The following is a 26510-nucleotide window of genomic DNA, read 5'->3' as shown; positions in this document are numbered from 1 at the left end:
CTTCTATTTTAGAGGCTGCGACGATTTCTTTCGATTTTACCGTTTTCGTTATAACTTTCTTCTTCCCCCTTATGGTCCTCTCTTCTTTGATTGTCTTCCATGCAAAGTACTTAATTCTAAAATCTTCTTCATAGGTGAATTTGATTTTCTTATATTTACAAAGAGCGCATTTTCCCTTCATGCATTGTTCAGATTTAGTTGAACAAACAACTTTTTGTATCATCTCTGTGATATTGCGTTCTTGAATTACATTATTTTTCTTTAATGCTTCTAGCATGAGCCCCATGTTGCAGTGTTTGATACACGCACAGGTGTCTCTGTCTGACCTCTTAGGAAAAGTAACCCAGAATGGACGTGATCTGCAAAACGTCGCAAAATATATTTTTGTGTTAGTTTTATTTACAAAACGTTTGTACAAGTTTGTCATAGAGTCCAACAAGATTCTGCGTTGTTTTTTTACCTTGGCTCTTACCACAAAATCTTTTTTCCCTGGGCACATTCTACTTGTCGTGTCATCTTCAAAAAAGTCAATTAACTTTCTTTTTTCTTTTTGTTGAACGCATTGTCTTGTTTTTCTAGTATATTCAAAATTTGGTTCTTTAAGTTTTACGTTGACCCTGTAGGGCACCAAGTGCTTGAAATACTTTTGGACTCTGTATTTTTTTAATACCAAGTTTCCAAGTACTTTGCGGGCCACTTGTTTTTTTTTCGTTTCACCTTTTGATTCTTTGATCTGGCTCTCAACTTGTTTTTGAAAGGCATAACCTAAAAATAGTTGTTTCTTAACATTTGGCGAGACCTTTTCTTTTCCTAACAGTTCCTGGACCTTCTTTCTTGGGGATGGTGACACATTTGCTTTTAGTTTTTTCTTTTCCCTCTCGTAGCGCTTTCTATACTTTTCCACTTTTGCTTTTAATTTTTTTATTTCGTCGTCTTGTTTTTTTATTTTCCTATAGGCCTTCGCTCTGTCCCTTCTAACTTGCTTTCTTCCTCTTTTTTTTTTGCGTCGAAATTTGTTCATTTGGCTCATCGTTTGGTTCATCTTCCATATCACTTGCAGGGGGTGTGTTACTTGTTCAGCAGATGCTACATTTGGGATTGCTACATTTGTATGAATTTATGCAAATGTAGCATGCTCTGTAGCCTTCTTTTTTTCTCGGTATTTCTTTGAGCTCTTCCTCCAATATTTACGCAGTTTCCTCTGTTCTCTTGGTGTCTTGTCGTTAATTCCTTGGATTTGCTTGGCTTCTTTGAGCCTGTAATATCTTTCCATGTCTTTTTTTCTTTTGTGTTCTCGTTGTTCTTCTGTAAACTGACTTCGTCGTTTTCTCTGCTGTTCCCTCTTCCTTGCCCTCTGTTGTTCAAGGGTTGTCTTGGCAGAGTTGTTCGCCTTACGTCCCATGGCTTCTTAAAAATGAAGTCAAGTAAAACTTTTGGAGATCTGAAATAAATAGAAATATGCAAGAAAACCGGAAAGTGGTATTAATATTTGATAAAATTAATGTAACGTTTTGGCGGCTAATAAAAAACCGTAGACGCACGACTAAAAGAGAAAAGGTTCAGGTAGGCCGGGGTGCGTATATAACCCTCTAGACGGATTCAGCGTGTTCAGCACCACCTCTAGGTTAGGTATAGATTTTAAAAAAAGAATTGTTTAAATTGTTTAAAAAATAAGACAACTTCACCCCACGTGGGTATTACCCCCGCGAACGGGGGATAGTCCCTAGGAATTCGGCGGAATAAACTGAATCCGTAGGGGGGTTGTAAATACGTGGCCGGGCAGCCTAAATAGCTTTGTCTAAACAGCTATTGTTGTGTGAGCAATGGCAGGTTCCAATAAAAAAAAACGGGGTTCTCAAGTATTTGCCCCACTGTGAAACAGCAGCTTCTTAAAAGCAATATAAATCATGATTACTGTGTTTCTAAACAACCATTCATTACTTTTAAATTAAAACGTTAACTATATTTGTTGCCTTCTCAATATGTATTGTATCACAACATAAGGTATCGTCAGTAGGGCCAACAATCATAGTATTTTAATTCTCGTTCACTTTCCTTGTACTGTACAAATCAAAACAAGTGTCACTTAATAATGAGATAAACTATATAATTAAATTGTATGCTTTTACAACAATAATTGCACATTTTCTAGGCCATATTCTACTAATAAAATAATCTTATAAACAAAATATTTTGCGTAGTGCTTGGATCATGTTACCAATGAAATACCCAATCAAATTTACCAGTTTTAATAAAAAGTGTGTTTTAAAAAAAAAAAAAAAAAAAAAAAAAAAAAACATCTGCATTAGTTTTATTACAGTTTTATCAATTAATAACAATATTCTTGAAGAGTTATTAAGGTAAATGTAGTAAGCAACTTTATGACAGTTTTTGAATGTAAAATCATCAATTCGGTCGGCAAAATCATATTCGGTAGGGCGACCGAATTGACGGCTTCCGAATTGACGATTTCACTTTCACTGCTCGGTCGTTTTTGACACAAGCTACATGGACTGTTTGCATTTATAGGTTATGTCACACCATTTCATAGCTTTTGATTAATATTGAAAATGTAACTGTTTCTTTGGTTATAATATAAGTAATACTGGTGACCGAATTGATCTACAATTAAGTTACTGCATGTTTCTTACCTTGTTTTAGCGATATATCTATTTAAAAACACAATTTCTCTTCACAAAACTGTTATAAACTCACGTTTTAACACTTCCAACACTTGCTCAGTCGTCTGGGATCATGGAATCATGGGAGCTGGTCTTTGGGCTGGAGTTTTAAAAACTCGCGTTCGGACGCCGTGTATATTTAGGACAGCCGATTCCATCAAATTAATGATATTTAAATGAAACTTTTTCTTTTAAAACTGTTATAATTTATCAAATTTATATTCAAATCAGACATATTGACTTGGAATTAAAAAAATATATTGCTATTTTACTCGTTTTTACAGGCATGGAAGTTTGATTGGTATAGGTTAGGACGGCGGCCGAATTGACGAATTGGATTATTGACGGCATTTTTTCGGCAACAATTTGATATTCATAAACAAAGAATTATATGGGTTGAATAAATAAACAAACACATATTTTGGGTAAACATTTTATTTCCACAATATTATTTATACAATGTATTTTTTACCTTCGGACTTAAATTATCTTTTTATGTGACAATGACCCATAATATGTTTTATTACCTGGAATCATAATATTTGTACATTCATTACTTAATGACTTTAACCTACAAATATTTTTTTTTCCTTTATTACAAACATATGTTCATTTTTCTAAAAATAATCCCAGGACAGAATTAAATGATACTTTTGATTGCATATATTGATTACCTATTATTATTAGGTATGAATTGTCATTTTCATAGTAGGTTGGTTTATCCGGCCAAATCGTTATCTGGTCAGGGGCTTGGTCCCGTGGTGGCCGGATATGAGGGGTTCTACTGTACTCATAAGATTTGGGAACATGGGAAACTCAAGAGCCACTGGGGCGGAGCCCTTTTGACGGATCTGCACCAAACTTCACACAAACCATCCTTGAATAATGCTTAATAATGCCTGAATGTTTCATGACAATCTGTCAAGCGGTTTCGGAGTCCATAAAGGAGAAACAAACAAACATACATTGGATTTTATATATATAGATCACATTTCGATCGCCACATTTGTTAGAAAAATATGGTCAACTACAGTGTCGGTCACAGGATTTCATTTCGGTGGGAGGGGGGGGGACCCCCTCCTAAAGAGGACCTAAAGAGATCTGGAATATCCTCTAGAAATAGAGTGATCTGGAGGTCCCCCCTGGAAAAAATATAGGCCTATGTGGAATTTAAAACCTAAAAACATATTTTTATACGTATTTGAGCTCTAAAATATGCTCAAGCTAATAGTATTTATGTTAGCTAAAGTTTTGCAGTGAAACACTAATTTTTAAACTACAAAAACAGCTTTATTTAATAAATACGAGGTGTTAGCCCGTCCTACGTACGGGAATTCAGTAGTCAGTTAAAACCGTGTACAATTCAGATCAGCTAGTTTACACATATAAAGACAAAGTTTCTTGCAGTTTTAATGTGAAAAATCCTCTTGTAAACAAATGTTGTGTGACCAAATATGTTTTTATTCCATCATAGGCCTATACGATATGCATTTTAAATCCGATAATTTTACAATAAAACAGCAATTCTGCAATTTTTACTATGTGAAAAGCGTTGAAGTGAGATTTGTAGCCGATTCGCACAGACGCACACTGATTATAAGTAGCCTACAGTAGAGAGAGTAATAGTCAATTGAGAAGTGTATAGACCTAGTCAACGATACCACCTTCCATAGCATACCTGCCTCTTCCATAATTATTATCACCACAATAACACTACTATACACAATTTCCAGTAGGTCTGAATAGAAACGACCTAAAATAAAACGATAGTATCCAATAAAATTCACAGTACACATAATTTAACTTTGGTGTCCTAACATCAAAACTAATCGTCACACCTATCCTTTATATCAATTTCACTGCATTAATTGCTAAATAAATAAGTGTAAACAAAGAAAAGTAAAAACAATAACAGTTTGTTTTGAAATAGCTGTTTGGTTCAAATAACATTCATTTGAAAAAAAGAACTGGTCACATGTAGCAGGAATATAAAAAGTAAACACGCTAGTAAAGCTAATGACGTAATGGTCAATGTCGATTTCATAAAAGGATGGTTTGTCTAATTGGAGTATCCTAGGTCAATGTTGACGTTGTGTTCAATCTATGTCATCCATCTGTTTATGTTTGTATAAAACCCGGCTGAGGTGGGTTGTGGTGGTAATTTAAAATCGTGATTCCTGATTATTCTTGATCTTCTTTTTATGACATCAATATTTCCGGGCCTAATCCAAACAAAGTTAAATCAGACAAACATTAATTGTAAACAGAAAGCTACCATGAAGAATTAAAACATGTAAACATTGTTATTTTTCTAATCTTTCCTTGAAAAGTGGAGCAGTAAAATAATTTGCATTTATCCTTTTTTATTAAGACTCGTGTACAGAGCCTCGATTTGTACTGTGGTTTAATTAATTTTAATTTTGGTCTAAACTATTTTAAACTGTGGTCTAATAATCTCTACTAATCTTACTTATTTCCTATAATCAATGACAAAATAAGAGTAAATAAAATAACCTCATAGTTCCTTAGTTTTTATTTAACCAGCTGTTAAAACTAATTATATTGCTCTAAAACAAATCGAAGATTACAAAGATTCCTTTAAAAAATAATTTGAACATCCTAGTATTTTACTATGCATATTTAATTAATCTGTCATCCTCTTACAGAAGAATTGAACGTATCAATGATTGGCATTACACATAGTATAAATAAGTCAACCCCTAAGTATGTCTTTACATATTTATCCAAATGCTGAATTTATGATACAAAAGCTGAATGTTTACAGCTGTTATGTTAAGGAAATTATTTTATGCCAAAAGTAGGGATGGTCAAGTCTCGAAATTTCGGGAATTTTTCGGGAAATTTTCAATCTCGTTACACGAGACGAGATTACTTTTTGGCCGAGATTTTTATCGAGACGAGAATTAAAAAAAAAAAAAAAAAAAAAATTAAAAACGCCTGCAGAAAGTCAATGCAATACCCGCAATACAGGAGCGTGTTGTAGTTGCGTTTCCTTTTCGAAGGCGTTCTTATTTAATTAATTCTTTTAATGTAAATATTACTTTAATTCTTTTAATGTAAATATTACTTTCATTATTTTAATAATATTACTTTAATAACATTTGAGAAGTTTTGTTAAGTGTAAGCAGTGTGAGGAATGTTTTATTACTATAAAAAAGTCAAAACAAGTAACTATTTTATAAAAATTAATATTGCTTTTATTTTATGATTTATTTTATTTTAGGATAAGTTGAACTCTATCCTAACTGATATCACCATGTTTCCTAATCGTAGGCATTTTTAATAAGTTAGGCGTGATTAATAAAAAAATGTTATGCTGATGTTATTTAATGAAAGATTGTAAATATTCTTGCCTATTATCATTATTTTAGTATTTAAACAGTCATCTAACAATGTTACAAAATCAGGTAAAAATTTCGAACGTGCATTTCCCGTTGTGTATGAGAAGAGAAATCTCGTCTCGATCTCGTCTCGAAATTTTATGAGAAATAAAAAATCTCGTCTCGTCTCGTCTCGAACTAAAAATCCAATCTCGTCCATCCCTAGCCAAAAGCTAGTTTAGAATCTTAGCGTCGGCTGCTAGATTTTTTAAAAATTAAAACTTAATTTCTAAAAAACTGGGACCCTAAACTAAAATTATGGCTTCGACATTCCCTAGTTCTCAAAATTATCTTTCTTTCAACACAAAAATCATGAAAATCCGTCGAGCGGTTGATTCAGCATCGTGAAATAAAAAAACACAGTTTCGTTTTAATATTATAGATGGTAAATCTTTATAGCACATTAATTTTAAAACTAGTTGCCCTGCCCGTGCTTCGCTACGGGGTGAAAATACAGAAAAGAATAATTCGGTTTTACTTTGATACTATAATATACTATGGAGAAACAGTTACAACACACTTACCAGGAAACATACAGGCAAAGGTTCAATTCTGCTTAGTGATTATTTAAATTAAGATCTCTTAATGTACAGTACTATCATTTTATATAGTGTATATCATTTAAAATATATGCAAAACTATAATTCATTGATCACATGGCACCGAGAAACAACTTTCCTTGTAAACAAATTAAATTAAATAGCAGAACAGCATTTCTGACAACAGCTGAAGTTTCATAACAATATTTGTTTCCCATGTTAATCTTATGGAGAAATATGAAACTTTAAAAGGCGGCCCCCAGGCCTCACTCAATTATTTCCTAAAAAAGAAAGTTTCCTGCACAACTTCACGTTACGCTCTTTCCAATGACACCAAAAACATGTCAATCGGTTCAGTACTTTCGGAGGAGTAATTGTCACAAAAATCTTGCTTGCGTATTAAATAAGTATAGATTTTAGTATAACTAGCTGTTCAAATATTAGTGTAAATTTCAAAGTATTCATCTGTTCAAATGTAAATAAACGTTTTCTGTCTAAGATAAACATGGGAACTTTGAAGGCTACTAGGGCAGAGCCCTGATGAAACTTCAATGATTTTTTGTTTGATGGCAAATCTACAGGCCACAACCTATCCAATGGCACCTTAAACATGGTCATCGGATGCGTGGCAGCTTCAAAACAATTATTACAACATTCATGTTGGCCTATTAAATATATAGATACTGTATAGATAAAACAATTTACCTACAACCATAACCTGTAGTGATGTGTCAAAACCGAATATCAAATCTCAAAACCATCAAAACTTAGGAAAAGTTTCGGTTTCGAGATTCAAAAGTTTCGAAATTGAAGATTTTGGCAATTTTATTTTTGAAACTGCTGACATTTTTTGTGCCATTGTTATTGTTTTTAACACTGTTTCCAAACAAGCTGGTAGCAACAGAGCAAACATCACCATTAACAGTAATGAAACAAGTACATTTTATCTTGAACTTCTAAAGGTAGGCCTATCTTAAATACTTTAACTGGTACGATTCGATTCACATCAATATTTACTAAACACAAAGAAATATGGACCACTAAAAGTTCTAATTAATCTAATATTCATGTTTATGTTGCTGTTAGAAGTTTAATTTATTTGTTTTTGTTGGTTGTTTTTGTTTATAAAAAATTATGTTGTATTGGGTTTTAAGATTATCAGTCATCAAGATTATATTTCTTATTAAATTTAATTGATGTCTTACTGTATAATTTTATTGTGTTTTCTGTCTAGACTCCAAAATGTTACTTTATGCTATGAAAATGATAATACACTAGTGAACGATTTATTTAGCAAACCATCATGAATTTTTAAAGCTTGGCGTTGTTAACGTATAAATGTTTTGTGGGCTGTGTATTTATTTAATTATTTATATATTTGCCAACGGATTTACACCAATTTTACAGTTTGATTAGGCCTAAAAACGGTTATTAAAAAATTTGATGACACTATCAAAACTTTCAAATAATTGTAATTTGCTTTGGTTAAAGCGTAGTAAATCCCCTAATTCATTTCTGTATTTGTGTGTGTAAGCCTGTTGGTAACGCATTAATGTCCTTATTTCTCAGTGTTTCGTGAAAAAAGAGCACCTTTGTTAATGCAAATTTCAACCCGAATAAAGTGTGCAGTAGTGAGGTTGAGGTAGTATTTTTACAACTTTTAACCAGTGTGAAAAGTAACTTTCAATTACAGGCCTCCGTATGGGCTATGCCTCATAGATCTACATAGCAGTTCCTTTTTTCATTAGATATAAAATATGGACTAACACGATCGGTTGACACTTAATTGCGAAGCATTCGTTTTGGCTTTGAAACTGTCAGATACTGTGTTTGCGAAGGTTTATTATGTATTCCTATACAGTAATAGTTTTGCCAGCATATCTGGAAAAATGCACACTAAATATGCAAACCAACTCCTGTTCTGAATATAAGGTTTCAACTTACTACAAGATTCCCGTACGTAGAACGGGCAAACAGCTAGTTTTAAAATATAGTACACACACAAACCACTAATCCTATATCTATATATTAATTTGAAACTGTTTTTCTATGTCACAGCTATTTTGAGAGAACGGCTGGGCGTAGAAACTCGGTAGAGGTGTCTAAAGAAAGGTCTTGGTCTGCAGATGAGCCATCAAAAGAGAAACATGGTGAATTCCCTTGGGGCTCTGCCCCCGTGGCCTTTAAATTCCCATCCCATGTTATTCTTATGGGGGAAACGGGGGTTTTGTTTGTTTGTTGGAAAAGCAGAGTTGTAAGCTTGGACTTTTCAGAAAACTACTCTTTTGTGGTCTAAGCCGAGGCACAGTCTTTCCACTCGAATAATGACCAAGCTACTGTGCACCCTTTTACTATTAATTACAACTAGGTGAAACCCGTCAAAATCGACGGTTGCTTTAAAGGCTTACGACAATTCTTCTAACTGCGACAAAAAGAGTGAAATATAAAAAAATGTGAGCATTTAGCATTGTTTTAATGAGTTAATAAATAGGTGAAGAAACAATAATGACTATTGCGTTAGTTACAAAATATGGTTGATCATTAAATAATAACACATTTTTCTTATACCGTCCATCATATGAGTTATTGTTCCTAACTGGTTTATCTTCTTTTTGATGAATATAATGTGGCTTCATTGGCAACAAATAATGCAAGTGACAAAGCAATGCTGCATTTCCAAAAAGCAAATACTGTAAATTGTTACATAAATAGTAACTTTTACATGCATTGTTTGTTGTTAATCAACGTATCTTAGAAAGAATAAGGATATCTAGTTCAAAATGAACACGAACTTTCTGTCATTACAGTAACTGCTTCAATGGTATTTACTCTTCGTGAAATTTGTTTTACAGTCAAAGTGTTGTGTCATTTTCACATATCTCACTTAATAGCCCAGTCAATGAAGACAAATATACAGCCGATGTCGAAACAAATTAGCGACAGGCTGAACTATATACTAATCGTTAGTACCCAACTAGATATACATTTTCCCAAAAATCCCCCCGGTGCTTTCCCCCTCCCCACCCTCAAAGTCAAAATTGCATGGTTTTACTAAAATGCGTCTAGTTTACATACAAGTTGTCTAATTCGGGAAAAAATTATCTTGTTATCTTGTTATTGTTAGGGACTGGTAATCCCCCTTTGTTTAAATGTAACAAGGAATCGTGTATTATCTGCTTTGTTTGGTAATTAATGAGAAATTTAAAATATTAAGGCTCAGAACAAATAATCGATAAGGTCATAAATACTAAACCTAGGAAGTATTTAACGTAAAGGAAATAACAAAAATTGAATAATAAATTTACAAATCAAATTGTTAGTCGTGTTCCTTTGACAATATGAGTATAATGTTGCAAAGACACGATTACTAAAAAAGTGTTTTGAGTGTCATTGTTATTCTGTATATGTTTTAAAATTCATATCATCACACATAAGAGCTAACGGGCGAATAATAACTTAATAATAACTCGGGTTTGGTTAATAATACTAAAAACAGTACTTTTAAGAATATGTTTTACTGCCCACAATCGTGCTTAAATATAGTACAAAAGTCGCATTACATGTTGTAAAACAAAACCAATATCTTCAATCTCTGCCTTACACCTAACATATTTTTGTTACATTCATTCATAATGTCCCTAGAATTGGAGAAAAAAACGGTTTGGACGGCAGCCACCTGGTACCTACCGGTATTGATATTTATCTTCTGCTAATAAATGAAATATATGATCACATCCGTAGAATAGTTAGTTGTATTCTTTAACTTGTATCAACTATTAAAAAAGGTTAAAATTTATTTAGCTTTACAATGATCGAGTAGCAAAAACATAAAGAGTTGCTGGACTGAGGAGGTTGGTGCGACATAAAATCAAGCTCGTCGCGCTATTAATCACTATACTACAAACAAACTACAAACTTAATTGTAAATTGCTCGATCACATGTTAAAATTCATCTCTTAACACGTTAGCTGCCAAGGCTATTTTCGGGGGGGATTGTTGCATTGCCAACTATATGCTCACGTAATATTTTAGTTATATGATGTTATTTATACTTATCTAGGTTAGTTATAATGTTATCTGTCCAAATACCTAAAAGATAATGGCGGAAAAAGTGTCACCCCGATCGGGGTGACAGTGATTGTTTTCAGTCAAACTTTGCTGGAAAAAATCGCTGTCACCCCGATCGGGGTGACACTGAAATTCGACCATTTGGGATGTATTTCATTTTGTTCGGTTGGCAGTAGCGGCATTTTGGCGTGTGAAGACAACAACACCTGCTTATTACTCGACTGTGTTATGTTTACTTCTTCTTGTGTTGTACTTTTTAGCTATTTATAGCCTAGTTTACGTGTTGGTTTTCATAGTGTGTCGTGGCTTTTGTCCAATATGAGTGATAATCTTGGTGATGAAGATATCAAACGTTTTTTGGGTTTACAAATGTCAAGTGAACTAGATTTTGGAGACCTGAGTGATGGTTTTTTGGGAGGTAGTGCTAAAGACAGTGATGAGTCAGATAGGGACGACGAAATGGACATCGACCCTGACTTTCAACCTACCCTCCTGTCAATGTCAGAGAGCGAGCACAGCAACAATGGTCATTTTTTTATTCATTATTATACATATATTTAGTTTTTTTTAGCAATGTAATATTGTTTACAGTTTGACATAAAAGATTTAAAAAATATGTTTGTTTTCTTTCTTATACGTTTTTCATCAGTATAACCCAAATACTTACTTTTATGTTTTGGTTAAGGACATAATTTCAGTCATAAGATACAAAAAACCCGTATAAAATATAAACACCAACTGAATAAGATAAACGTTACGTCATTTTATGGTACATATTTCAATAAAGAGTAGATCAAATTGTTGAAAAAAATAGCGTCACCCTGATCGGGGTGACAACATTTCAGTACTTTGTGACGTAAGTTTGGACATGTTATAAACATCAGAATGCAATATAACATTGATATCTAGTTGGCTTGGAGTATGTATTTATAAGCAACAATGTTTGACTGCCGTTGAACATCAAAGACTGTCAAATAGCGGCAAAGAAAAAAACCCTTACAAATTACAACTGTCGCCCCGATCGGGGTGACAGTGCTCACATACGAGCCAACTGGTGGCACCCCGATCGGGGTGACGTGGCAGCTAACGTGTTAAACTACAACTTTGTCGCTTACAGTTTTCTTCTGGCCCCAAAATAAAATACTTCCTCGCATACAAACTTTCATGTCACAATGAAAAAATTGTTAACTCTTTTTAACTATGGAAATTATATTTTAAATCAAAAGTAAAATTTATTTACACCATTACATTCTGCATTTAATGCAGATTACGAATATATAAACATTATTGTGCTTAATCTTTGTTATTGAAGGCTAGGAGCGAGTTAACAACTTCGCGCACTATTCGATGAATTGGCTAAAATCCGCTGGGTCCCCCATGGTGGTGTGGGAAGGCTGCCACAACGGCGCGCTTTCGTGAACACGCACCTAGCATTCCAGTTGTGTTATATACTTCGATGCCTACGACTTGTCTATTTACATTGCAAGCTTATCTTACTAATATTATAAATGTGAAAGTTTGTGTGTTTGTTTGTTTGAAGTTCAATCACGCATAAACCACTGGGCGGATTGGGCTGAAATTTGGCATGATGATAGCTCACATTCCCAATTAACATATAGGCATATTCTTATCTCAAAAATCCTTTCGGGCTCCGCCCCAGTGGCTCTGTAGTTCCCCATGTTAACCTCATGAGTATTCATATTTAAAGGGAATTAAAGAATTTAGTCAAGCTGTTTCAACTAAAAAAGTTGGTTCTATGATATACAAAAGCATTAAAAATTTATAAGATTTACCAACAGGGTGCAGCACTATAATTCTTTTTGCATTTATGTAAGCAGCTAATTTGAAATAAGCAGCAACAAAAAACTGTGATACGCAATGAGAACTGTCAAAGTAGGATTGTTTACAGTTATGTTTATGTTTTTAATGTCATGAATAATTTGTGACTCTTTGTGAATTCGTAATAATTTATTTTTCTTTATTGTTTAGGTGAAGTGGTAGAACATTATGGCTATGGTAGACGTGTAATACCATTAGGAAACTGTCAATTTAAAGAAGCAAATTTTATCAAACTTGTCCTCCCCCATTGCAAACGCAAAGCTTGAGTATAACAGCAATAAGCGTTTTAAACTTATATGCCAACCTCGTACGATGGACGGGTACTCTGCTAGTATACAATAATTTATTTTAATGTGGATTCCACTGAGATCCCAACTTGAATTTTTTGACATAATTTATTGACTATTTCGCTACCACAATAGTAATGAATTTTTCATTCATATGGACCAGCGACGCACATATGCGAAGGCCGGTTTCTACCCAAAGACTGACGTTGCATATTTGCGTTGGTGTAACAATGTTATTAAAAAGCTTATATCTTCATAATGGTCTATTTGAAGGCCCTGAATTTTCTGCAGTGGTCTACAGAGATGTCTATTGTATATGTGTGCCACTTGGTCTGTGCATATGATGATTAGTGACATCATATTATGATAGTTGGTAAAACTGTTTTTTTACTTTGCTGCATCCTAAGCCTCTCACCTATTGGCCTTCAGACACTCAAGGGAAACGTAACTTTCCGCAGTGTGAGGGTAACGGTTTGTAGGCACATGCAAACCAATCCCTGTCTCTGATCACGGACGGTATGGTTATCTTGAGTGTGGGGGGTTCTTCCCGGAACCTCAATTGAGTCAAGGGTGTCGCCACCTCTGGTGGATAGGTTCATCCGGGTGGGTCCCACTTCTATACCTGCCTCCTTTTGGGAAACCCTGATGGCCTGGCAGTGATGTTGGGTCTGACGGGCAAACGAAGTAGATCGGGTGCTGGGTCCGAGCCCGCCAGGGGTATCTGGGGATCTATCGCTCTGGTTATCTCTGGTTTCCCAGCAACTGGGTAAGGCCTCGATCGGGTAGTGGTGTAAATGGGAGGTTGGGGTTCCCCCGTCAGCGTGCTGACGATCCCCTTCCTTCTGGCTATGATGGCGGGTTCTGCCTGTCAGGGATTAGATAGGTCCCGTCCCGAGTGTTGCTTGCACTAAATGCGTCGGGGCGCTCCATTATGGTCCTCTAGGGCTTTGTACCTGGTGGAACCCAGGTGGAGTGACGCTTAAACAAGTAGCCGGAATCCCTGGTTAGGATTGAGGGGCAACCCTCTTTCCGAAGGGTCTGCTTCGGCAGCCGGCGAGCCTGATGGGTGAGGTTCATAACTCCAAGTTTTCATAACTCCAAGTACTTTTAAATACAACATTTCATAACTCCAAGTAAAATTATGTCCAAGTAAATTAAAACCAAAATATCATAAGACCAAGTTTCATAACTCCAAGCGTTCATAACTCCAAGATTCATAAGTCCAAGTTAAAATAAAACCAAGTAAATTAAAATACAAAATTTCATAACTCCAAACGTACAGATTTACAAGGACCACAAGTCCAAGTTTCAAAACTCCAAGGGTTCATAACACCAAGTTTCATAACTCCAAGTGACAATGGGTACAGTCTGTGCAGGAAGCGATAACGTACGCACACACACGCACCCATTACACACACACATGCTGGAAGAGAGTTTCCGATGTTGGCGAGATTATTCGAAGTGGTGCGTTCCCTGTCGCTTTGCACGTTCGTCTTGTAATACAAATAGTGAGAGGATGAAATTTACATATTTAAATTCTGCGTAAACTGATGTTTAATACTATATAAATACAATTTAGTTCGTGCAGATGATTAATGTTTAATAATGGAAAATATGAAAAGGTTGTTCAATGTAAACATGAAAAAGTAAGTGAGCGAGGATTTTTTTTATTTTTTGGTCAGATGAAAACTTTCAGCGAGAAAAGTATAGATAATAAGATGTTCTTCAATTTTTGTTCCAAACATTTTTTCGTAAGACTTTTAGTTTGTCCAATAATCGACTTAGATGACCACCATGAGGTGAATGAAATAGTTTACGCGCACAGTATTTTAGCAATTGCCGTCTTCCAACAACAATATTAAGGAAATACAGTATTAGTTCACGTTTTAAAATTTCTAAACTATGAAAAATATTTAGTCTTAACTTCTTAAGCTGTATGTACGATATTTCGAAATTTTTTCTACATAATATTCGTGGTGCACAACGCAAATAAGTCGTAGTGCCTTTTTTTCCACTATTTTTCATCTCCTATTTTCGGAAAAAATTTAAACAGTATTAATCCAGGTTAAGGTTTCATCTTGTAGCATTCATTTGTAAATATAAAATTTGATTATAGTTACAATTACTTGTTCCCTCATAAATCTTTATTCCGTAACAAATATGAGAGTGTATGTTAGCAAAGTAAATTGTACGCAAAATGTCTGTAGTGCATAATGGGTTTAATAAAAAAATACCATATTTAAAATTTTAAAAATACTATCTAGACTTGTATGATCCAAACAAGCGGATATAATCTATAGATAGGTCTAAACATTTGGATTTCGTGACTAAATTATCATGGTTTTTGAGTAAATACATCTATACCTAATACCAGATTGTTTTATTTGAGTTAAATAGAAGGTATTTATCATTTAGGTATTATTGAAGTACCTTAATGAGTTAAGTACTTTAATATAAGAATTGATGTCGTCCAGTGGTCAAAACTCGACCACAATCCAAATAAAATATGAACTTATCTACATCCCACGCTGAAAATCAAACATGTGATGATTGTGTACCAGTCTTCAATTTGTTTTGATTTTCTGTATATTTATCGTTGTTATTGTGTCACCAGAATTTTAACTCATAATCCAAATGATAGTTTTTTGTTTGTGTTAAATTCGTTGTCGTACTTATTTTTCATCAAATTGTCTGTCACAATTTTATTTGTTCAATTGGTGTATTTTTTGTTTAGTTGTAACGTTAATTATATTTACCTGAGAAATGCAAAGTTAAAGACCTTCTGTTGTTCAGATGATTTTTGTTTCCCTTAGCATATGAATAATAATTAAAAGCCTTCAGTAAAATGTTGGTAAGGGGCTCTTGGATATTTTCATAGGCTATTATTAAAATTGCTTGACTTTTATGAAAACATAGATTAATGCCATTGACGTACCAGATTTATTTGGCTTTAGAGGGCTTTCCTCTGCAATGATTACAAAGTTAAGTCCATGTTTCCTAATAAAATTTGTAGCACTTCGGCTAACATCCTCGTTCATAGTTTGTAGGAATCTGAATCTTGTAGGTGTTCTTCATTATACAGGCTAATGACGATAGTTAATTCTTTAAAAAAATATTATCTCTATTTCTTCTACTAGGGGGCGTTCTATGACTTTTAATGTTTCAATAATTTGCAAATGGGTTCTTTCAATGATTTATTTTTCAAAGATTTAATTTTTGTAGGACGCTTTTCTTTGAAATGCAGTTTAAATATTGACAGCAATTAAATTATACAGCTGATCAAAATTTAAACAATTATGATCTTCATAAGGATAACATGGGAACCTTCAACGCCACTGGGGTAGAGCCCAAGGGACTTTTTCAAATCCAGTTCAAGGCCAGTTTGCAAATCTACGCGACACGCTCTTTCCAATGATACGTCAATGGATAAAATCGGTTAAGAAATGACGGAGGAGTTCAAGCGACAAACTTCGTGTTCGCGTATTAATTATATAGATATACGTATCACGTTTCGTTTAGCCTACAGGTAGGAAATGTCGCTCATTACGAAAATCTATATAATTAATACGCTACATGAAACTTTGTCGGTTGAACTCCTCCGCCATTTCTTAACCGATTTTATCCATTGACATCTCATTGGGAAGAACGTGTCGCGTAGATTTGCAAACTGGCCTTACATTATTGAAAAAGTCCCTTGGGCTCTGCCCCAGTGGCTTTGAAAGTTCCCATGTTATCCTTATGAAGAACATAATTGTTTACATTTTGGTCAGCTGTTTTATTTATTTGCTGTTATTTATTTTTCAATTCAATGCAACCCATCGAGTACATTTATTTACTATTTGAGTTTGTGTAAACATAACCTCCAAGACGGATTTTGTTAGTATGGTTGTACAGTATCTTAAATTTGTGTATTTATTTATCGTTGTTTTGTGTAGCTATGACGGATCGTGTTAGTACGATTGTAACATTTCTCGTTGTTTTGTGTAGCTATCATTTGTTTATTTGTTGTTTTTTTTTTATATGCCTCCGACGTGACGACAACAACACATATAGACAGGAGGCGTAATCGTGATAACGACCGCAGCTCACAGAACAGTGGCGAGTATTAGCATAGACAAAAAGAATTAGACTGTCAGCCGTGCTGCGGTTACCATGGTTACCATAAGTTCGGGCGCACACCGCTGTAGTTTACATAGCGCGTACGCTGTAACTACCGTGGCGATCCCAGCGGTGTGCGCCAGAACCTAGGCTTAACTCATCACAGTCAGCACCTGACCCTGGACAATCTCAACCATTAGGTTACAAATGCCCCCTAACACTACCCCAAAACGACTTTTCGTTCTCAATTGGCCCTCTATAAATGACCTGTGTTGCCTGTACAGCGAGGCATTTTGAGAAGGAGAAAACCGGCCCGAATGCTTTAGGTTTATCAATAACGAAGATAAACATAGTCTGAGTTACACACCGGTAATCTTTGAGTTGACTCTTTTAAATTCGTTGTAAATATGACTGTTATTCGTTTTAAAATATCTTCTGTAATATTTGCAATTGCTCGAATTCGAGCAACATGTACACTAGTATTTATTAATTCTTTTAATAATGACTCTAGAGAAGAGTTAGAAAATTAAAAGGTGTAGAACAATACAGCTAACAAAAGTGGTCCTGTAACATTTGGTCATAACTTGAACCCATATGACATTATGGATCCTTTCATGTTCTGGAATTGATGGAGAGTTGAGTGGAGGGGCGAGCAGGGGCGTGTGGGACTTTTTTAGTATCCATACTGGCAACCTGCCTGCCGCTTACTTCGAATTGTCAATGTTACCAACATGACGTGGCTTCCGTGCCCCGTCTTCTGAACTGCCCGTTTAAAAAATGTAAATTTAAGTAAGAAAGGCCTATAAATATAAATATAATAAAAAAATATTAATATAAATATAAATTAAAATATAAATATTGCATATAGATACAATCAAATTAAATGTAAACGGTTATGGCAGTTTACCAAATAAAAATATAGGCATACAAATAAAAATGAAAACAACCAATAATTATGGTCACCAGAATAAGGCTGAAACACCTTTGACTTTAAATAATCTAAATATCCATTACATTTTAACCAAATATAAGCCTACCATTGAGTTATATTTCCATTTAACTTGCAATTCCAAGTGGGCTTTCCATTTCAGTGAACTAGACTTACAATTAAATAATGCAGACTTTGAATAGGTACTGCAATAATTAGGACTTCCATTAATATGAACCGAAGATACCACTGAGTTTAGATGCTGCAAGTAGACATTCCATTGACGTGAACCAGACGTAACATTGACTTAATATACTGCGAATCGGCACTCCGTTTATGGGAATCAAATTAACCATTTCTTTGGATCCTGCAAGTAGACAATTTATTTATGTGAACGATATGTACCATTGAGTTTGTATACTTCAAGTAAACAATTCGTTTAAGTGAACCCGACGTTTTTTATTTAAATTTATTTCGATAACAAACAAGTGTTTTTGACATATAAATAAATTTGTTTGCACAAAACTTGTGTGTATTACGATCCCCCCCCCTAAAAACTGTTTTTTTAGTAGTACATTTTAGGGAAAAATAATACCTTTACCATTCACAGACATATTATAATCTTTTAAAAATTATATATTTTCCGGGTAGTACATATGCTAGTTATTCAATATCAAACAGTTCAATGACAAAATACATATTTTTTAATACAACAAATGGTTTATATGCAAAACTTGACCAAATACACACACAAACTGCAGTTGGTAAAAGAAATATATTATTTACATTGTATAACTTAAAATAAATAACTCTTTCATATTGGAAACAGTATACAGTAAAATAAAAACAAGCCCATGGGGCGTAGCCCAAGGGAAATATGAAAATTAAATGATATTATATTGCATTGTCTTCCATTTGTGGGCTATGTTTCAAGTTTCAAATCTCTAGCTCATCGGGAAGTTAGTATAAAATTGATTGCAAAATTTGTACCGGACAAGAAAGCGAGCTAATAAAAACGTTAATAAACTTAAATAACAACAAAAAATGTTATTCACCAATTATTAGTGTTAATACAATTAATTATAACAAATATGTAATAACGGGGTGTCAAAAACACCCCACGCGAGTACATACGTTAGTAAAACCCGCGCGAGTAGTTAAAGGTTAAAGTACCTTTAGCATAGAAGTAAGAAGTATATCAATTAATTAATCTGTAAGTATATAACAAAATTACATAATCGTTTGACAGGCGACGGTAGGTATATGGATACAATGATGCGGCAAAGGCTGCTGACAGTATTACAGCGGAGCGGACAGCGCAGGAACTTGTGGCGCTGACTGTACTACACATTCCACTTGGAGATATGAGACTCGACTCAACTTTTGGAGTTATGACACTCTGCTTTAATTTTTACTTGGACTTATGAAACTTTGGAGTTATGATATCTTGGACTTATGAAACTTTGGAGTTATGATCACTTGCACTTATATTTTTCTTGGAGTAATGAAATTATCCCTTTTCGGGTACTTGTAGTTTTGAAACTTTGGATTAAATATAATTTGGAGTTATGATCTCTTGGACTTATGAAACTTTGGAGTTATGATCACTTGGAGTTATGAAACCTTGGAGTTATGAGATGATCCCAGCCTGATGACCTTAAGTCATCCGCCCATGATGTGCTAAAGGTTGATGCGTAAGCTTCGGCCTACATCATGGGGCCCGGGTATGGTTCACGATAGGTACCGGGTATGTAGTCAGGGGGCTTCGGCTCTCATGACAAAGAATAATAATAATAATAATTGGCCTTCAGAGAGCCCTCAACGCCTTTGAGAATTATTGTGTTAAGTGGAAACTTAGAGTCAATGTGAATAAAACTAAAGTCATGGTATTGAAAAAAGGGCATAAAGTTAGTAAGAAATTTAGTTGGCAAATAATGAAAAAGCGATTAGAAATTGTGAAAGAGTACAAATACTTAGGAGTAGAGTTAAATCATAACGGAACTTGGATTAAGCATCAAAAAACAATGTCAAACAAAGCGGAAGTAGCTGCCTCGACTGTCAGAAAGACTTATTATGAAAATAAAGAAATTTCAATAAAGCTTATAAATAGAATGTTTGGTGCGTTAGTAGAACCAATTTCTTTGTATGGAGCAGAAATATGGGGAGCAAGATGTAATGAAAGAATTGTAAACAGAGTAGGCATAGCACATTGTAAAAGATTATTGGGAGTAAGTAATAATACAGCCAATAGTGGAGCGATCTTGGAAGCTGGCAGGTTATTAACGTCATTTAAAGCTAAAGAAAGAGCGATAATGTATTTTGTAAGAATAAAGACTTCATTAGATAAGAAATTACAAAGAGCTTGTTTAAAAGTTAATGAAAATCATAGAAACAACAGTTCATGGTCAGGCGAAATAAAGCAGTTGTTAAAAAATATTAATTTAATTGAGATCTGGCAAAGTGATACTCTTAGCTTAAAAAATATTAAACAAATTAAAGATGTTTTAAAGAATGCATGTTACTCTTATTTGTGGACTGAGGCGATGACAAAGAAAAGTTTAGAAGTTTCAAGGATGATTGGAGTGCCAAGGTCAGGAGCAGAGTATGTTTGTTTACTTAAACCAAATCAGAGGTCACTGATAGCGAGATATAGATTAGGAACCTGGCTGTGGATGTGCAGGAAAGATGAGACAGGAAATAGAATATGCGTACTGTGTGGGGAAATAGAGAATGGATGGCATGCATTTATTGAATGTAGGTACAATGGAATGGGCAAATCTGGAATAGACAGTATGTTTATGGAAAATAATATGTCGACATTGCGTGAGTTTGCGGAACATTTGAAAATATTTTTGGATATATTAGAGAATGAATGGAAAATAAGGTCCGCAGGCAACATACAGCTGCCCTCCCCCCCTCTTGACTCAAATCCCCATTAAATGTATGGTTTAAAAATTCAATGCAGATCTCTTTCTTTTAATGTTTTTTGAATATAATTAATTTTGAATGTTGGCTCAGCTATCAGTGTAAATATTTATTGTTCTTCTACTGGTATTCTATGTTTATACAGTATTTATGAGATATTTATTGGTTATTTATTGAATTATTTATTGCATGTATTTATATGATTATTTATTAGCCTAGTTATTAGTAAAACTTATTTACCAACCTTGGTTATTTTGCATGTAATTGTATTTTGTAAATGTATTTTTTTATGTACCCCTTGAGGGAAATCAATAAAAGGATGATGATGATGATGTCTATTGTATATGTGCGCCACTTGGTCTGTGCATATGATGATTAGTGACATCATATTATGACAGTTGGCAAAACTGTTTTTTTACTTTGCTGCATCACTGTCTGTATATACTGTGAACCAAGTGACACCTGGTCTAGATGGGTAATATTAAAATGTATACCTTGGTCCGTGACAATGACCACAGTGTCGCATACATGTGGCGATAGGTAGCAAACATTTTAATAGCATTAGAAATACATGGTGTTTTTTGAAAATTTTAAATCATGTGTTTTTTGGAATTGGCTTTTAAAATTTTGAGTTTGGGGTTAAACATTTTAATTAGGCTATTTGAAATACTGACATGTTGTATATATCAAATTAAAGCTAATTTCATTCTGAAAAGAATGGTTTTTGTTTTATCTTTCTATCTTTATTCTTTCTTGAGATACAAAAAAATTTAGATCAGTGCTCAAAGTGCTAAGTCAAATAGTGTAGAGTAAAATTCACTGCTTGCCAAGTACAATATTAGTAATGTGAAGTCTTGTAATGTGTCAAGTACAATATTTGGTGTAGTACAGTACTCAAACTTTTTCAGGGAATTGAGGAGTCCGTACAGTCGGAGTTTCCATCCTATGAAGCTGTTGAGTTAAGGTTAGTTCACATGTATATATAGTTAACAAATTAATATAATGCAAGTTTTATAAAAGAATGAATTTTTATAATGTTATTTATTTCATTAAAGTGTTTAAAGGGGATAAAGAGTAGTAAGATATTTTTTTGTAGTATATTTCTTTAAAATATAATTTAGAGCTTGCTCCGTGGTCAAAAACTCAACCAAAAGTAGCCTATGTATTGTGCAAACTTCTCTATTTTCACCCCATGTTTTAAATAAAATGTGTTTGGAATTTCTTCCATTTGTTTATTTTCTGTTTATAATAGACAAACATGTTTATTAAAAACCTTTTTTCTCAGCTCCTATGCATCGCAGGGAAAATCTATGCAAATTGTTAGAAAAATTGCAAGCACAAAAAACTAATTTAAAATAAAATAAATGGATTGCCATTTTGGTGACGAAATAAAAAGAAAATATAAACAAATACCCCCGCCGCAGCAATCCTGCCGTCTAAGCGAATTTCCATTTGGCTGAATTGATTTTCAATTGATCTATTTAAATAACATTAGGTTTTTTAACGAGTACCTAGGTTTGCTGCTACAAGGAATCTAATAAAGTGTGTGTTTTAAGTAAAATAATTATTGCTTGGTATAAACCATATTTGCCAAGTTTGATCAAAAGATATCTATAAACAAGCAAACTACAACATTTTACAATATTCTCCATAAGAATAACATAGGAATTTTAAATTTACCATTTTTTAGTTTTCTCCGTAACCAATAACCGTACAAAAACACTTTGATATACTGAATTGTTTGTTTTTTTAAGCTCTTTAAGAAGGTTTAGAGGAAAATTGGGAAATTTTGTGTTTTGAGGGTCAAAAGTGAGAAAAACCAATTTTTACCCCATAAAACCCTGTTCCCATGGTCCAATCATGCTGGATCGCGAACTCATTCAAGTTTATCCCGCCTTACACCTTCAAACCAAATTTCATCAAAATCGAATAAAATTTACTCAAGTTATTGTGTTCACGTACACATATACTGGGTGGCCCATAAGTCAGTTGACGCTTGCAATTTTTTTTTTATTTTAGCAGTTGGTACCATACACAGCTGTAATACCACAGCTGTTGGGAGTTGTGTTTAGTAATTGTTGTTGTTTAGTTTGAGGTTATGTTTGATAGTTATTCATGATAGTGTGTTCATTGTTATTCGATAAACAATGAATAGAAAGTTAACAACAGAACAGCGTGTATTTGTTTTGCAAACATGGTGGAAACATGGCCATAGTTATAGTGATGTGTGCAATTTGTTTGTAGAACGTTTTCCGAATGTTCAACCTCCATCTCGACAGTAAATGTTGTTTTTGAGTTATGAATTAATAATATACATGTATTCCATTTTGTTGTGTATCATTTCATTAAATGCAAATTTGTCAACTGACTTATGGGCCACCCAGTATATATATACATACATTAAGTATGATTGTGGTTAGGGCTACTATTATATAAATAATTGAAAACATTATAAAAGCATAAGTACCCTTTTTAAATTCATTTTTAATTAATAAACGACATGTTTCGACACTTAGGTCATAGTCATGTTTACATTTACAAATACAATAACAAAAATAATTAATGAAAGGAATAAATAGTCATATGTTAAGTTAACTTAGAATTTAGAGGATCTTGATTTAATCTTTGTTTAATTTTGTGTATATTATATAATGTTTTAGTTTTATTGCAACTGTAGGATTTTTTCAAATATCGGATTTGTTTTATTTATGTTCATGGTATTCAATAAATTTTGAGGGTATTTTTTGTAATTTTTGTATATATGAAAATCTTCTTTGACATTTAATTTTGTTTTATTTCTTTCATATTCTAGAATTTCTAAATTTTCATTTATATTTTTGTACTCATGTCGAGTTTCGATTAGGTGCTCTGCAAAATTTGATTTCATTGTAGTTTTGTTACCTGATTTTAACGCTTGTATGTGTTCCTGGAACCTTTTCTTAAAGCTACGACTTGTTTGGCCAATGTAGGATTTGTTGCAGTCTGAACATTTAATTTGATAAATGCCTGATTTGTTTATATCTTTAACTTGGTTGTTATGTGCTTCATTAGAAATTTTGTTTTTTATCATCTGAAAGGCATTATTTTTTGTTCTGTAACTTATTTTCAAATTTGAATTTTGGAAGGTTTTTCTTGTTGCTTTGTTTATGGTTGTATTATGGGGTATGCAAATATATTCTTTTCTATTGTTTTCTCCAATTGATCTTTGTGTTTCAGATTTCTTTTTAATTTTCCTTCGAATCATTTTTTCAATTATAGAAGATTTGTATCCATTTTTCAAGGCTAAATATAGGATGATGTTTTTCTCTTTTTCAAAATCTTTGTTTGACATTGGTATATTTACTAATCGATGGGTCATTGAATGAAAAGTTGACAATTTGTGCTGCCATGGGTGATTTGAATTTGATGGTATGATTTGATATGAATTGATAGACCAAATTAAAGATATAAATATACCACAGAACTCATTGTTTCTTTCATTTGATGTAAATGACATGTATACAAACATACCTATAGATGAAACCATTGAGATACTCGAACAACAATTAATCGACCATGGAACACTAACAAGACCTCAAATTAATGACATAATCAAACTAACAAAAGTTACACTAAACCAAAACTATTTTCAATACGACAATTCATTTTACATACAAGAAGACGGTTTACCCATGGGCTCTCCCCTCTCTGGACTTTTAGCAGATATTTACATGAACAATCTAGAAACAACCAAAATTTTAAACGAAACAAATCCTTACAAATCAAAAATATTGTACTGGTACCGATATGTTGATGACATTCTTTGCCTATTTGAAGGCACTCAAATTGAAGCAGAAGAACTACATAAACACATAAATTCTCTTTCATCGCAAATTAAATTCTCCAAAGAAATACAAAATTCACAAATCAACTTTCTAGACATAACAATTTCGAAAGAAAGAAACATGCATAGTTTTAAAATATACCGAAAACCAACTACAACACACATAATCATACCATCAAATTCAAATCACCCATGGCAGCACAAATTGTCAACTTTTCATTCAATGACCCATCGATTAGTAAATATACCAATGTCAAACAAGATATGGCAGTTTTAGTGATACGTGACCGCTTTCAGCATGCGCTGCAACTAATATCCGGCGGTCACGTATCACTAAAACTGTCATATCTCAGTTAATACTCGTCCGATCCTAAAGATTATGGTGTCGATCGATTTGTAATAAAATTGCCTTAAAAAAGTTATTCTTGTAAAATGTTTGTAAAATCAACGGTTTTCGAGTAATTTAAGAAAGAAAATTTTAAACAGCCGCCATTTTGTTTTATGAATTTGAAAAATCGTCATAATTTTTTTGTAGCTTTGTCTAGTTGTCATAAATGTTTGTGCAAAGTTTCAACTTCGTATGTTTAAGCAATCTTCAGAAAAAAATTAATAAGTGAAAAAAAAAACAAAATGGCGGCTATCTGAGTAAATAAGGACTTCCGGACAATTTAAATATGATATTTAGATATGTTTCTTACCCAGGAACAATGCCCTAAAATATTGGTAGAGAGTTCCGGGACACCCTGTATGTATATATATACGTCCGTGAACGCGATAACTTGAGTAATTTTTGTCCGATTTTGATGAAATTTGGTTTAAAGGTGTAAAGCGGGATAAACTTGAATGAGTTCGCGAACCAGCATGATCGGACCATGGGAACGGGGCTTTACGGGGGGTTTTATGGGGTAAAAATTGGTTTTTCTCACTTTTGACCCTCAAAACACAAAATTTCCCAATTTCTTGTTAGACCTTTTTAAAGAGCTTAAAAAAACAAATAATTTAGTATATAAAAAAATTTTTGTTTGATTATTAGTAACGGAGAAAATTAAAAAAATTGTAAATTTAAAATTCCCATGTTATTCTTATGGGGAATATTGTCAAATGTTGTAGTTTGCTTGTTTATGGATATATTTTGATCAAACTTGGCAAATTTATTTATTTTGTACTATGCTATCAATATTTTACTCAAAAACACACTTTATTAGTTTCCTTGTAGCAGCAAACCTAGGTACTCGTTAAACCTAATGTTATTAAAATATATTTAACTGAAAATCAATTCAGACAAATGGAAATTCGCTTAGTCGGCAGGTTTGCTGCGGCGGGGGTATTTTATATTTTGTTGTTATTTTGTCACCAGCATGGCAACCTATAAGGCCCATTTTTTTATTATTTCAAGTTAGTTTTTTCTGCTTATTTTTGAGCCTACTTTAATTTATAAAGGGATTCTGCATATCTAAAGGGAAATATCTTTCATTTGGTACCAACCACGTGTAATTTAGTTCAGTAGTATGGTCAGGCTAGCTGTCTTAAGTTTTTAGCGAATTTCCCTATAGGGAAGTAGCTATTACTGTAGGTGGTACGGTAAGACCTAGACCCGGGACCGATTTACTTTTTTATTTTGATGTCCCCAGAGGCCAAAAACACCATTTGTTCAAATTTTTATATATATATATATATATATATATACAGGGTGATTGATATAAGTGTGCCAGCCGTTTTATTTGAAATCTATAAGAGATATCAAAAAAAGTTAAATGGTAAGTCCCTTGGATTTTTTATTATAAAAATTATAGTCAAGTCAAAAAATTTATTTTAGCCGCCATTTTTCCAATATGGCCGCCAACTTTGATTTTTCTTATGGAACACCCTGTATTTTATGATGTATTCTGGTAGAAAAAGTAATTTTAAGACGATTTTATTC

At 33.4% G+C, this 26510-nt stretch overlaps 1 protein-coding gene across 1 annotated transcript in view; it reads left to right on the top strand.

The window, feature by feature from the left end:
- LOC129004083 (protein PFC0760c-like) overlaps positions 1–26510 on the top strand; it is a 55934-nt gene that overhangs the window by 7817 nt on the left and 21607 nt on the right. Inside the window, exon 3 of the mRNA XM_054432477.1 lies at positions 21675–21730. Coding sequence (XP_054288452.1) covers positions 21675–21730 — 56 coding nt within the window. The remainder of the gene's footprint in view (positions 1–21674; positions 21731–26510) is intronic.

This window comes from Macrosteles quadrilineatus, unplaced genomic scaffold, assembly GCF_028750875.1.
Source record: "Macrosteles quadrilineatus isolate MER2022 unplaced genomic scaffold, UCM_ALF_1.0 Scaffold_1__1_contigs__length_201487025, whole genome shotgun sequence".
Taxonomy (NCBI): domain Eukaryota; kingdom Metazoa; phylum Arthropoda; class Insecta; order Hemiptera; family Cicadellidae; genus Macrosteles; species Macrosteles quadrilineatus.
Note: the sequence above shows the minus strand (reverse complement) of the source record. Positions and strands in the feature narration are given on the sequence as shown.